General features: G+C 36.2%; 1 protein-coding gene across 1 annotated transcript in view; it reads right to left on the reverse strand.

The window, feature by feature from the left end:
• Positions 1-1336: 1336 nt before the first annotated feature.
• The window catches only part of RBM18 (RNA binding motif protein 18), a 33582-nt gene continuing 19579 nt past the window's right edge, over positions 1337-15339 (reverse strand). Inside the window, exons 4-6 of the mRNA XM_051979582.1 lie at positions 13504-13590; positions 9344-9429; positions 1337-3527 (exon numbers count right to left, since the gene is read on the reverse strand). Coding sequence (XP_051835542.1) covers positions 3368-3527; positions 9344-9429; positions 13504-13590 — 333 coding nt within the window. The 3' untranslated portion in view covers positions 1337-3367. The remainder of the gene's footprint in view (positions 3528-9343; positions 9430-13503; positions 13591-15339) is intronic.

Genomic DNA, 15339 nt, shown 5'->3' on the forward strand with positions numbered 1-15339 from the left:
ATAATTGGACTCTTCCTCCTCTCCATTTCCTTTCCCATCATTATCATACTATATGCCAGCTTTGTGATATTTCCTAAACTCCTTTTCTCTTTTTGAACAGGTAGTCTCTAGCATATTTATATGAGATATTTTCTTTCACAGATCTTTAAACAAGTAGTCTTTATTATGCCTTTCCTCTCTGCTTCCCAGATTTCTTCATCTTCTTCCTAGTTACTCTAACCTATTCTGTTTCTTAGGAATAAGTTATACACACCTAGAGCCATATTTCAGCTAAGATTTCATCATACAGAATAGGGCTTCTTAAAAGTTTTTTCACTTCTCATCCTTCTTATGCAACCCTGGGTATACAAAACAGGTATACAAATGAAACATTTATCGATAATAAATCATAATTTCATGACCTCCACTTTCAGTTACACAAGCCCAAGTGGGATTATGACCCGTTTAAGTTTTGCTAGTCTTAAAGTTATTTGTGAGGCCAAATTTACCTTGTTTTAGAATCCTTGCTGCCTTTTAGTTGGTCTTAATGACAAGGTTGCATTGTGCAAAGGAACAAGTTATGATGTTCCAGTAAAGTTTCTGCCTGACACATAGAACTTTTCCATAGCGAGACCAAGATAGAAACAGAGCAATTCACTAAATCTAATAGGCAAGGTTGTTGTGCCTAAATATTGGAATAAGAAGTCTTGTCCCCTACACTAATATCAGAAGAGAATGCCTGAGCTTGAAGTGCAACATAGAATGTTAAGACTGCAGTTCACTGAATGGGAGAACTGTGAGATCCCAGAATTCACAATGTTGGGACCTAAAACTAAATGTTCTTCCTTTATAGCCTACAAAAGCTAGGCTCAAGGGACCTCATTTGTAGCATTCTTGACCAAGCAGAAGTTAAGGGAGATAGGACACTATATGGAACTGAAGCCTGAGTTTCAAGCCCAAAGGTGCTTGTACTTCCACAGCAGCAGTTCCCTGGTTGTTAACACTAGTTGTTAATAACAGTCCTGTAGGGGACAACAGAAAAACCAGTGAATTTGAGATAGAGGATATGGGTTTGGATCCTGTCTCTGCTTACCATTTGTGTGATCTTGGCCAAATGACAACTTCTGGGCTTCAGGTTCTTCATTTTTAAAGTGAGGCTGAACTGACTACCAGGTCTTTATGGTCCCTTTTCAGTCGTGCTCTCTTAGTGGTGGCATAGGCAGCATTTGAGTTGAGTTTTAAAAGATGGGTAAGAATTTATAAGTTATGGGAGGTGGAAAGGAAGTATTGAGGGGAGTTTACAACTTTGAAGTTTCATGATCTTGATTCCAGTGACCCAAGAGAAAAAGAAACGGAATCAACATTTTCTTCCATTTATTCACATAGAGAAATATGAATTGCTATAAATCATAACATTGCCTTCAATACAAATAAATAGCTCTGGTTTCTAAAGGAAACAGCTCTATATAATTCAAAGTCAAATATTCTCAAAATTCCTATTAAAAATAGAAGACTGGTTTACGCTAAATAAGTCCTACTTCATCCCAAACCTGCTGGGGATACGATCTATAAGACAATGGCCAGGCAAGCCCTCCCATCTTTCTGAATGGGAAGAGGTTATCACTTGCACCAAAGAGATGTCTTTACTTAATTGCCAATATGTGCTACCTAAAGATAGCTCAAGAGAGACACTTAACCCAGAACCAACAAATAAACAACCCCCTTTCCCTCACTACAAAAGACTTCTCTAAATCCAATACTTCCTGAAACTATACCATGATGCAGTGAAATTGCTAAGAAGCTTCATTTCTGATATTCAACAAATATAGGAAGGCTCATATTGCTTTAGAGAAAGAGCATGCTTTATTATAAAGAAATAGAGGGAACCTCTTGACCATAAATTTAGGTATCACCCAGTATAAATGAATGACCTGGAGGAGTGAACAAGCTACCCAAAGAAACACTTGGCCAAAATTTATCCTAAATAATTAAAACAGTTCTGGCAGAGACACCATCCCCACTGGCTTCATGGTTATTTTCATCTTTCTTTTATCATAAGGGCTCTTCAAAGTCTAAGAAAATAGAAAACAAAAAGGTGGTTTATTATGAAAATTAAGCATATTTGTCAGAATACAGGGTGACTTAAAAAGAGATTTTTTAATCAAACAAAAAACACTTCAACCTGGATTATAGGCCACATTCTAGGTTTACAGGAAAAAGTACAGCTTATTCAGATCAATAGTAAATTTTAATAGTCATATAGCACTTCTTATCCAAAGAAATCCCTAAATTACTAGGCCAATGACTGAAATAATACCTATTATACAAAGTCCTTGCTTCTATTCCTTCCACTTCCCCTACTTCCCTTCTCTCATACCAAAGCTCAATCTCTGCTATTGAATTAAGAGTGACAGATTAGGAAAGAGAGTGTCTTGACAGGGCTAGTTTAGCCTTCACATTTGCTAAAAGAGCTATTTCATTTTACTGCTCACAAAGGTGGCCCGTAGTTCTGAAAAAAGGCATTCTCATGCTATAAAACTGCCTTGGCAGATTTGTAATTTCTATAAGTTTCTCATTAATACTCTTATAAGTTTACTAGTTCATTGGGCTAAATAATATTTTTTAAAAGATGCATCCTTAGCTTGACAAAAGATTTTCAAGACTGAATTGTCTTGGTGAAATAAAAAACAACAACAAAAATCAATGGGCTCTATATATTTATCTCCTTTAAAATAGTTTTCAGACATCCATTATACTTTCCTATTTGGAATTTAAAACAAGAGAAAAGGAATGCTTAAATAGATTAAAGACCTATTCTCTTTGGCAAAAAACTTTTCTTTTTCATTTCTTATTTGAGGCATTTCCACACAGTAAAACTTTGGGGACACCTCTGAACACAATTAAAAAACAGAATAACAAAAGTAGTTTCTGGTCACCTTCTCCTACCAGGTCTGGCGGCTGCCCTTAGGTTTTGAAGGCATTTAGGCAAAACAGTATACACAATTTTCCACCCCATTCATTCCTACTTCTTTAGAAAATGACCACTTTGACAAATTTAATTTTCTCGGTTAAAACAATCAGCTTCTCTTTGTGTGATATATTGAATAATATTTCTGGACTCACAAAATGCAAACAGCTCAGTCAACTAGAGTATCCCTGTGTTAAAGTCAGAGCTCTGGATGCAATCCAATTTATTCTGGATGGTGTTCAATTCTATACATACTTTGGGCAAGGAATAGCCATAAGAAAAGTTTAAAATGCCATGTTACAAAACTCTAACGTTGTGATTGTGCTCTTGGATAGTACCATTTAAATCTACAAAGTACAAAGGCAGAGGATTTTAGGTGTATAAAGCAGTTTTCTTGGCTGCTACAGCTCTTCCCAATTATCATCTTCGAGACTTCCAAGCAGTTCGGGAGTAAGGACTAGTCCTTTTTTTATCTGGTGGTTTAAAGTAGGAATAGACTGGAGCTGCTGAGTACTCAGCATCAGGGTTTTCGGCCATCATTTTCAGCTTGGCTTCAATGGCTTTTATTTTTGCACTGACACTGGAAAAAGAAGAGCAAAGAGTTCGTGAGTCAGTGATGGAATAATATTCTATATAATATAGAATTATGATTTCTATAATACTGAAAGCTTATAAAGTGCTTTCATCACAAAAGATTATTAGTATTCTCACTTGACAGATGTCAAAACCTGAGGCTAAGAGAGGTATAAAGTGATTTTCCCAGAGTCAGGCAGATAGAGAGAGGGATAGTATGGTGTAGTGAATAGAGAACTGATTTCAGAACCAAGAAAACCTGGATTTAATCCTACTTCTTATATATACTAGCTAAATGTACCCTACAATAGGTCCCAGGCCAAGTCCCATTTGGTCATTATTTGGGTCCTAACTGACTCTGAATAAACATACACAGCAATCATTTTTGTTTGGCCAGAAATAAAAAGGTTTTCTCCTCCCAGATTTAACTATTTACTTAATTTTTTGGACGAGGTGAAGGAAGCCATTCTTTGCCTCAATTGCTACCTAGTTGTAAATCTCTGAATGGATGGGGCCTCATTCAAACTGAGACCTGTTGAAGACCTTAGCTTGAAAAGGCCAAGACCATCTCCAGTTGTCTTAATCTATATCTGGCCATTGGACCCAGATGGCTCTGGAGGGGAAAGTGAGACAGGTGACCTTGAACAGTTCTCCCTCATTTAAATCCAATTCACTTGTATGTTATGTCATAACCTCCCTGATGTCATGATTATCTTTGAGAAGGAGGACAAAGAGCTGTATCCTCTATAAGTCACTTAATCCTCCAGTGATCTAAACAGGGGAACTTCTTCCTCAAAGTGAGCTCTCCATAAGTAAGATCACAGCTTCAGTTCCTAGCCCCAAGCAGATACCAAGTGTCAGAGTTGAAGCCTCAACTCAGGTATTGGAACTACAAGGCCCGTCTTCTTTTCACTTTACTCTGTTGCTTTTGCTATCTGAAAAAAAAAAGAGCTCAAATCTTACTGCTTCCACTCAATGGAGAGTAAAGCACATGTACAGAGGATAGCACTGAATTTGAAATTCACAGACTGGGATGGAATCCTGGTTTGGACATTTACTAGTTTCATAACCAAGATTAACTCATTTATTTGGTCTAGGTTTCAGCTTTTTTTTTTCTCTACGAAACAGGGATAATAATAATCTCTCTCTGACCTACCTCTTAATGTTGTTGTGAGGAAACCCCTTTGTAAACTTCAAGTGCTATGAAAATGTGGTTACTTTAAGCAATGGAATCTTCAGATAGGAAAACTTCATACAGGTCTATGTAAAACTAGGTGTTATTACAGTGAATAATACTGTTTTTTGAACAGGGATAATGATACATCATGTTGCTTGACCTGGGGTCAGAAAAGAATGAAAATATGGTCAGCAGAACTTGCTATCATGAATTGATGATCAAAGATAATAACTTGATCTGATTCAGCAAAAGGAAATTGGATAACATTATCCTTTGCACCACTATAAAAATAATCTTACTTAGGAAAAGATCTGATTGTTACTTCTCTACTTAAAAATCTTTAGGGACTCCCTAGTAAAATTTAAACCATTCTGCTTGGCATTCAAGCACCCCACAATGTGGTTTCTTCTCACATTTCCAGCTTTCTCCCTCTTCTCTGTCTTTAACTAAGCATAATTCAAATGCCATAATTTCCCATTAACTAGCAATCTTATTTTTCCATTCACATCTTACATAAGATTTTTTCATATCTTTTTTTTTTTTTTTTTTTGCTAAGACAAGTTAAGTGACTTATCCAGGGTCACATAGCTAGGACGTGTTAAATGTTAAGTCTGAGGCGAGATTTGAACTCAGGGCCTCCTGACTTCAGGGCTGGCACTCTATCCACTTCAACACCTAGTTGCCCCCCGTTTCATATCTCTTTTAATGAACTTATGAAATATTGTACATAAGATTTTATACTAATAGGTTTAGGGGTGTATGTAATATATTTTACTGTAATCTTATATTTTATATTCCTAATAGATAATAAACTTAATTATCTAAACTTTGTCTAGCAGAATATTCTACACATAGTATCTAATAAATATTTGTTGGATGAATTACTTTGTTATAGTCTTATAGTCTCTTGGTGAATCAACAAACAAAAGTATTAGAGCCCTTTCAGAGAATTTCTAACTCATTTTCTCATCTTCCCAGGTGCCTGGCCACTTCATCTCCTCTTCTTCTTGTCAACAGATTTTTCCTTTATAAGAAAGAGAAGAAGACTGTGTGGTGTTGACTTCTTGCAGTCTGTGGATTTCCTTTCAAGTCTGGAGTCCTGTTTCCCTAGATTCGACAAGTCAAAACATCAAGTCTTATGAGGAGCCTCTCTGGGACATCTGTCATTAAGTGGGTCACTGTTTCTTCCAACCTTAAAGATTGGGTTACATTCCTTCATTCCCACTTATTTCTTTTTCCTTTTCAAGGACCAGCTCTGATGCCACCTCCTCCAAGAAACTTTTCTCAGATCATCTCTTCTTTTTTTCTTAAATTTGCTTAAAGTACACTTTGAGATTGTATGCTTTTTGTGTGAGCCTAGGCAAATTACAGGTGCTCTACACTTCAGATTTTTATCTGTAATCAGAGCATGATGCTATTATGCTACTTACCATAGAGTTGTAAAGAAAGTACTTTGTAAACCTTCAAGTGCTTCCTAAATATGAGTTATCTAATATTTTGCACTTAGTAGGTATTTAATACTGAACTGAATGCTCCACAAATGCCGAGTCACAAGTAATTCCTCCTAAGAGACCAGAAAGACAATCGAATTGACTTTGTTGAGTTTCCAAATGAGATCCATTCAAGACAGAAACTGAGTCTTGAGCTTAGATGAGACTTACATGGAGAGGAAACACAAAAGTTGCAAACTAAAAAGAAAAACACAAGCAACTTTGGTATTATATAAATCTATAATAAGTTTATTAAAATCTGTGGGCAATTAAAGAATGACATTTCTCTAGGATTTCTGCCATTTGGATACAAATATAAATATATATTTGGATTTAAGAGAGATAAAAGTTGATATTTCTATGTAAGATTAAAGTCATAAGGTAAGTACATAATTACTGAGTAAATGTGCAATGTATAGATGATCACAGCTTGCCTTGATATTGTTCTTTAGAGTGATAAAAGTGCTTCTCTGGAAACTCATTAAGTGGGAAATCCAGGACTCCTGACTCCTGGAACTGTTCTTTCCCTTTCACTTTGCTCCCTCCCTCTAAAAAATCTAAAGGGCAAAGTAATATGACCTGGAGATTGAAAAACAGGGAGACATATATAAGCAGGATAGCTTAGAATAATGGGAAGATGACTGGATTCAGAATCTCGGGACAGAGTTTGAATTCAAATTCTACTCCTTATTAACTATGTGATCTTATAAATACAGTTTCCCTACATGTAAAATGAAAATGAAAAACTTGGACAGATAGTCTGTTCTATCAAACTGTAAATTAGTTCTATGATGCTTGAATGCCTCCCATTTATACAGTTTATAATATACATTTTTGGAATGGAGTAAGTAGCACATCTAATACTTAGGGTTCAGGTTTTCTGATTCCAAGTTCAGAGTTCTTTTCGGTATCAATTCAGTTAACTCTCAAGAAATTACAGGCAAATAATTTTTTTTTAATTTGAAAAAACATGGGAAACTACTCTTTTTAAAACAAAACAAAACAAAAAAAAACCCACTACAAATTCTAGCACTACATAAGAGATACCTAATAATATTTCAGAAATGAATTAAAACACAAAAGAAATAGTGCTGTACTTGGGGAACATGTATACTGTAGAGAAATTTTAAATGAAACAATAAGAATTTACTAAGCACCTATGATGTGCCAGGCATGGAGTTTAAGTATTGGAAACAAAATATAAATTAAGATAGTCCTTGCTCTCAAGGAGCCTACATTCTACTGAGGAGGGACAAAATTACACGATCTCAAATAAGTAAATGTTTGAACACATAGGGAATAAATACACATAGGATGAATACAAAATGATTTACCTTAGAAGTGGAGAAGAGGGCACTAACAACTAGGGGAATGAGCAAAGATGATACACAAATGGGAATGGGGGACAGGATATTAAAAAGCACAGAAATGGGATGAGGACAAGAGCAAGTAATCCAGAGTGAGGAGTCAAAAATAATGCTGAGCTTATCAACCTAGGTTACTGATACAATAGCATTGCTTCTGACAGAAAAAGAAGTGATGGGAAGAAGGGTAGTATTTATGAAATTTTTTGACATGCTGACTTTTGAGATTTCTCCAGGATTTGAAATGTCTGATAGCCACATACTGAAATGACATTGAAACTCAAAATTCTGGGGTTAGATATATAGACCAGAGAGTTACCAACATAGAGATGATGAGGTCACTGCCAGAGAAAAGGTAGAGTGAGAAGAGTGGAAGGCAAAATCTAGAGAAACATTTGTGGTTGTGTGTGATAGGAGAAAAAAAAAGGATAGGAGAAAAGTCAGAAGAGTGTACCATGAAAACCTGGAGGGAAGAGAATATTTAGGAGGAAAGGATATGCAAAAGTTTCAAATAGCTTGAGAAGGAAGAAGATTGGGAAGAGATCATCATATTTAGTAATTAAGAGATCATTAGGAACATTGGAAGAACAATTTCAGCCAAAAAAAAAAAAAGTCTGAAACCAGACTGCAAAAGGCTGATGAGTAAATGAAAGAAGTAATAACATTTTTTTTCAATATCAATTTCAGCTAACTTTTTAGAGTTGAGGGGGGGACGGGAGTAGGGTGAGATACAGGATATTAAATTTTGAGGGGAGAGTAGAGTGTAGTGAATGTTTTTTAAAGATGGGGGTGATTTTGGCATATTTGGAAGTAGGAGGGATGGAATCAGTAGATAGAAGCTGAATATTTAGGGGGATAGTGTGATTGGAGTTGTCCATTAGAGAAGAGGGCTTTTCTTTTCCAGAACCGAGGAGCAAGGAGAGACCAGAAGATGATGTCTAAGGGTTTGGAGATGCAGACAAGGGGATGAAAGGCTTTTGTGGAATAGATTCAGTTTTCTCAGTAAAATAAGAAGAAAACTCCTCAGCTGCTACAGGTAGGGAGAAGGGAAGGTAAGAGAAGTCTGAGGAGAGAAAAGGCTTGGAAAAGCTTTTGTAGGAAGAAAAAACAGGGATGCAATTAGAAAGAAATAAATGGATTAACTTGCTTAGTTAAAGGCCTAGTTAAAATTTGATAAAAAAATATTTATAATGTACTTGGTCAGCATGGTTGTGTGACTTTCTTCAGTTTTAATTAACAGCATGTGTGTAGGAATAAAAACAATGAAAGGTAGGAGGAAGTCAGGAATAAGGTTTGATAAGGGATGAAAAGTGATGGGATAAGGGTTGAGGAATTTCAGAATAGAGGGCAGTACAGCATCGACTAGCTAACTATAGGGTCAAGGCTGGAAAAGAGGGAAGTGGAAGTAGAATAGGGGTAATGGCCTGAAAAATTACTGGGGTAGAAGGGATTAGTGATTTTATGATAGGTTTTAAGTAAGAATGTGGAGTCAAAATGTGAAGTTAACAAGAAGCTACTTAAGCTTCTTGAGCAGAAGTGATCTTCACCCAGTCCTGTGTCATGGGATTACCAATTTTATGGACTGAGAGGGAAAGAAATAGACACAAGGAGACCAATATGGACATCACTATATTTACTGAACAGTTATCAATATGGACAAAAGGAAACAAATCCTTTTTTTTTTTGATAAGGCAGAAAGTTTCCTTTGTCGCAAAGCCCCAGCACAACAACAACAAAGATAAACTACAACATGGGAGGGCATTTTGCAAGACTCTGAAGTATAAAACCTTACCTTAAATTGGACTGAGTCGGTTCAGTGCTTGATGATGGCTCAAGACTGATTGGAAGGATTTTGTCATTCTTGTTATGATCATACCTCTGAAACAAAGGAAAAAAGAGTAATCATTTGGGCAATGACTAGCCTATAACACTAATTAGCATTTATGTAGTACTTCAAGATTTGCAAAACACTTTGAACATATTATTTCATTTAAGATTCACAACAACTTTTTGAGGTATGTGCTATAATTAACCTACTTTATTGGTGAGGAAACTGAGGCTGAGGGAATAAATCACTTGTCCAGAGAGACACAGCTAGTGTCTGAAGTAGGACTTGAACTCAAGTCCTCCTGACTCCAAGTCCAACAATTTAATATGCCCACCTTGCTGTCTTTAATTTGAAGCCTAAAACTAAGACATTCTCAGCCTATACACTCTCAAACTTAAAATTCTTTCACATTTTGATTTAAGTGCAAAACAATACAGTGCTCTGGCTCTAAACTTTTAAGTCTGGAAACAATATGAAAAGCCAATTTTGATACAGGTTCTTTTCTTTGGGCAGGAAGTTTTAGATTCAATTTCATACATGACAAAACCAATATGGGCATCTCTTGTATTATTCTATACTTAAATCTAATTTCACTGTTTCAACTTTAATACTGCTACACCTGGATTCTCTCCACATTCACTTTGTCTATTCACAACTCACCTCAAAATCATGGTCAGAAATGTTACGCTTGGAATTCTACCTATGTTTGCTGAATCCTGCAAGTCTCCACTGGTCTGAGGTGTGTGGAGAGGAACAGGAAGTAGGCCTGTAGTTATTGATCTAGAAAAAGTTCTATGGTAAAAGAGAAATCAGACTGTCAGAGTTGAAAAGGACTTAAAATAGAGAGCTAGAAGGGACCCTAGAATATTACAACAGGAAGAGACCTTAGAACATACATTGTTACAGCTGTTAGGGATCTTATGACAAAGAATACTGGAACATAATATGAGCTCTTGGAAAGAATTTCAGAATATAGCATATTTAGTGCTTTAGGGTTCTTAAGAGATCACGGAGTCTCAATTCCGCAATTTCTTTGACCAGAACTTACAGAGTCTGTTACCTAGAGTAGGTGCTTAATAATGCTTTATTGAATTGAATTTTTACAGCTCAGGAAACCAAGGCTCTGAGGGAAATTTGCTGTCTGAGGGATTCCTATGTGAAAATAAGTAAAGTTTTTCCATGAATAGTAAACAGCATGTATATGGTAGAAATGTTGGACTCAGGAGTCAGAAATACCTGATTTAAATCTGACCTTTGACATGTATGTGGACTTTTGTGAATGTGGGTAATTCCCTTAACCTTTCTGGGCCTCAATTTTCTCATCTATATAATAAGGCCATTGGATTAAATGGCCTCTTTAGTTCTTTTTAGCTCTAAGTCTATAATCCTAAAATGTGAAATGGTAAATCAGAGTCCCTGGAGCTTTTTATTGTAGGGAGAAACAATGCAGAAAAAAAAAAAAAACAGTGTTATAATGTATAGTTCTCAAGTGAAAAAGAGAAAGGACAATTTCCCTTCTTTGCATTTTTTAACAAGATGAAGATCATGGACATAGCCACTTATTCAACAAATGTGCTCTAGTTTTTCTTTGAGAAAAAAAGGCACCCATTGATTTTCCTATGCCTTTTCTGTTCCTTGCAGATAAGAGTAATTCTTCACAGAAAAAGAGATGGGTCAGTCACATAATGAGACTGAGGGGTAAACAGACAGACATCCTGAATGCTGTACTTCTAAGAAGAATCAAAAGGACAAGAAGGTTAATTCTGTATGAAGATTTACAAGAAGACAAGGATAAGATTTGCATGATTCATCTGAACCCAAAGAGGGGTTCAGATACGTAACAAAATAAATGTTTTTTCAATGAGAACATACCATGATGAAATTGTGATGTAATGAAGTTTTTGCTCCTAAAAAGGTACATGTTGGATTCTACGAAAGCTAAAAACATTCCAAATGTCCAAATTCATTTTTCAGCAAAAAACTCAAATTAATATTTGGTTAATTTGGTTTCCTGGGTAATATGGGTAGTTTTGTTTACAGTTGAGCTTTGAGAGTGAGGAAGATGATTAAGTTTTTGATGAATCAATTAATAAATCATTTATTTAACAAACACCTGTTATATACTTACTCTGTGCAAAACACTGTACCAAGTGATGGGAGAAAAACAAAGAAAAGTCATAACAGCTTAACTTCTATTATACTTTGTATTTTACATAGCTTTGTCTTTATAACAACTGGTAAGGTTAGTAACATAGGTATTATGCTATCTGCATTTAACTGATGAGTAAACAGAACTTGAAAAAATTCAGTGAAACATTAAATTAATTGTGAAGCAATTAAGAATGGTCACAGTTCAGACTTGAAGTTAGGGTGTTCTGATTTCAAACCCAAGTTCTATCTACCTTATGACGCTGAGGTCAGAAATTGATCAAGGAAATTTCAATCTAGCAGGTTTTCAGAATAAACAAATACTTTCAAATTATAGAACCACAGATCTATATAATCGTTTAGGCTAACAATATTATATAGTATTTGTCAACAGTCATATCTCTGAAAGTACTATTGCATAACCTTAGGAATCCTTTCTTGTACCATAGTACTACCTCTGTTCTAGCTAACTCCAAAAGAAACTGTGACCTTAATAGTTAACAGATCAATCTTTGGTTTAAGCCCTCATAGATTATAATCCCTAAAACTCAATTAGGAGACTTCTAACCCTCAGATTTTATGAAAAGATCATATATATATGCTCTAGTTGTCCTGGCATGATAGCCACCAGAATTGAAAAAGTATTGGACTTGGAGTCATAAAACTTAAACTTTGAATTTTGGACTCTGACAGCTGCTAGTTATGTGATGCTAGGTATCTTGTATCCAGGAAGACCTGGGATCAAGTCTTACCTTTGACCAATACAGGCCGTGAGATCATGGGCAAATTACTTATTAGTGCTCCAAGATAATTCATCAGTGGAGAGTTTGCGCTAAATGGACCTTTCCACATCAATAACATCACAAGTCTGGACCAAAAACAAATAAAAAAACATGCAGGGCATTGTGCTAGGGATACATATATAAAAAAAAAAAAAAAAGAAAGAAAATCTCTGCCCTCAAGGCATTAAAATTCTATGAGAAGAGGCCAATAATGCACACACAAATAAGTAAATATAAAATATAACAAAAGTAATTTCAGGGCAGGAAGAGAACGCACAAATGTATAATTAGGAAATGCTTCATGTAGGAGATGGCCCTAAAGCTGAGCCTGAAGGGAGGGAGCTGGTCCAAGAAGTAGAAGTAATGATAACTATCAGGGTACTGCAGGCATGGGAGATAGTTTTGTGCTAAAGCACAAAGATAAGCGATGAAATGTTGTTTGCAGGAAACATCAAGGAAGTCAGCATGGCTGGTATGTGATATAAAGTAATATAAAATCAATATAGGATAGGTTAGAGCCATACTGTAAAAAGTTTTAAATGTCAAACATAGAAGTTTATACTTTAGTATAAAGTTAAAATGGAGTCAGTGAAGTTTTTTGAACAGGAAAGTGAAATGGTCATACTCGTTACCTTCAGTTTTCCCATAGATAAAATGGGGCTAACAATGCTAACATGTTTTAAAAATGAGCTGTTATTATAAAGTGCCTTCTTCACAATATTCTTATCTGTAAATACAGTAAATATCATTATACCTATTTAACAGACGAGGGAACCAAGGCTCTGAGATGTGAAATGACTGGATCATGGCAAAAAAGTGTCTGAAACATAATCTGAACCAGTATCTCCTGAGTCCAAGTCTAGTAGTCAGTCAAAAGAATTCTTTAGGTGTTTTCTGTGTGCCAGATACTGTGCTAAGCACTGGAAATATAAATACAAGCAGAGAGAAAGACAGTCCTCACCCTCCAAGAGCTTACATTCTAAAATCGAGGACAAAAGCTTAAGGAAAAAGTTAATCATGGAAACTAGTCATTCCTAAAGAAGAATGACTGCTTAGGCATTTTCTTTATCTGCAACAACAACTAGTTGGTCTTGCATGGCAAAAGCTGCTGCTGTCAAAGTATCTGACCATTGTTTTTCAGCCTCTTACATCTGAGATGCTTTTATTTTTATGTTTCTATTGATTGGGATTCACCTTGACTTGGGCATGTGCCCACCGTACCACCAGCTTCTTAGATAGGGCCAGCTTGCCATTGAGACACTGGATTGCTTGCTCTGCTTCCTACACAGGAAAAAGACCCATGTTAGTAAAAAAAACAAAAAACAAATATAGGTTGGGTTAGATCTGTTATTACAGGGTGCTTTCAATTTAGGGAGCTATGCTTTTAACAAGAAACTGACCAATGGGAAAGTGATACAGTGGAGAGAATACTGAGCTGGGATTCAGGGAATCTGGGTTCTAGTCCAGACTCTGCTGCTAACTTCCTTTGTGACCAAAGGCAAGTCATCCCTTTCCCCTCCCTTCCCTCCTCCCCCTCAGGTTTCAGTTTCCCCCTCTGTAAAATGAAGGAATAGAATTAAGTTTCTAAAATTCTTTTAAGCAGTAATATTCTACATTCTAAGGATCCTTTCAGCATTGAAGATCTAGGCTTCAAGACTGCATCAAAAAACAAAAACAAAAAGTGGTCTTGCCGTGTACTTTTATCATGAGGACCATCACAGACTATAGGCCCCCCTCAGGAGGGCAGGGAAATCTCATGAAGCTGGACCCATACTTTGCATTCAGTGTAGCCTTGCTTTCAGATGCTGTGGGAGTCAAGGAAACTCTGGGCAGGAAAAAGCAGGAGTCAGTCAAGGAGACTAAGCAAGAAGGTGGTTGTGTGAGTCAATCTTTGCACCTGGTTTTCTGAAACAAATACTTTCAACTAATGAAAACACCCTTCCTTTTCAAGGAGCAAAAAAGTTGAAAGGAATTCCTGAACCTGAATATTAGCTGGCCTAGGTCACCCCCAGGAAACCTGGCCCTATGTTCCTACACTACCAAACATCCTTGCCCAATCTGTGTTGACCAAGTTAAGATCTAAAGGGCAATCAGCCAAGTGTCTATTTCATGTATGTACTGGGGATGAAAAAGCCATTGAGTGAAGGGAAACTACTAAGAGAGGTTGTGATAGAACATCAGAAGAGTTTTTCTGTTTATGCCCCAGTTTTACCTGCCAGTATATGAAGTAACCTCTACTATTTGGAGTTGGCTAACGCAACTCTTTTTGCCTGATCATATTGCACCCGTAGCTAGATGGAGAACCAAGGGAAACTTTATTTTTCATTTCTAATTCATAATGTGAATGGTCACAGTGCTTTGCCCATTTCTTATACTATTGTGCAAGATCTTTGAGCGGTGGTAGAGGCATTGTGTTTTGAAAATAAGTATACAAATAATGCTTTCAATTATCACTGATTTGTAAGTAGTTCCTTATTTATTATTTCATTTTATGGCTCTAAGTAGTAGTAAAAAGTAGTCAAAAATGGGTATTACCTTTATTTTATAGCTGAAGAAACTGAGGGGCAAGGAGAAGAAGGGTCATGATCCAGGTCATGTGACTAAAGTGATGAATCACAGAATGTATGATTGGAACATCTCTGGAGATCTAGCCTTCATTTTACACAAGGTGAAACACTCCTGAGAAAGGGATGATGACTTGCCCACAGTCTTGAGATCTTACCTGGTTTTCAGATTTCCAGGTCAGAACTCTTTCCACTATACCATACTATCAATAAGTCATGCAGTACGTCCTCTGAACAGTGAGACAGTGCTCTCTCCAGCTTCCTTGATAAAATAGTAGCCATTTTCAGTGATTCTGAATCAAAGAAAGTACCCATCACATTCTAATATCTGGGAAAAGTCAAGAAAAGACCTAGAATACATTCTTTTTTAGGAAAACGTGCTAAAAGAAAATTTTTTAAAGTTCAGTTCACTCAAAACATTACTTAGCAAAGTCCCTTGTGCAGCAATACTGTATTGTGTAATGTT

The sequence above is a fragment of the Antechinus flavipes genome, chromosome 2, assembly GCF_016432865.1.
Source record: "Antechinus flavipes isolate AdamAnt ecotype Samford, QLD, Australia chromosome 2, AdamAnt_v2, whole genome shotgun sequence".
NCBI classification, from domain to species: domain Eukaryota; kingdom Metazoa; phylum Chordata; class Mammalia; order Dasyuromorphia; family Dasyuridae; genus Antechinus; species Antechinus flavipes.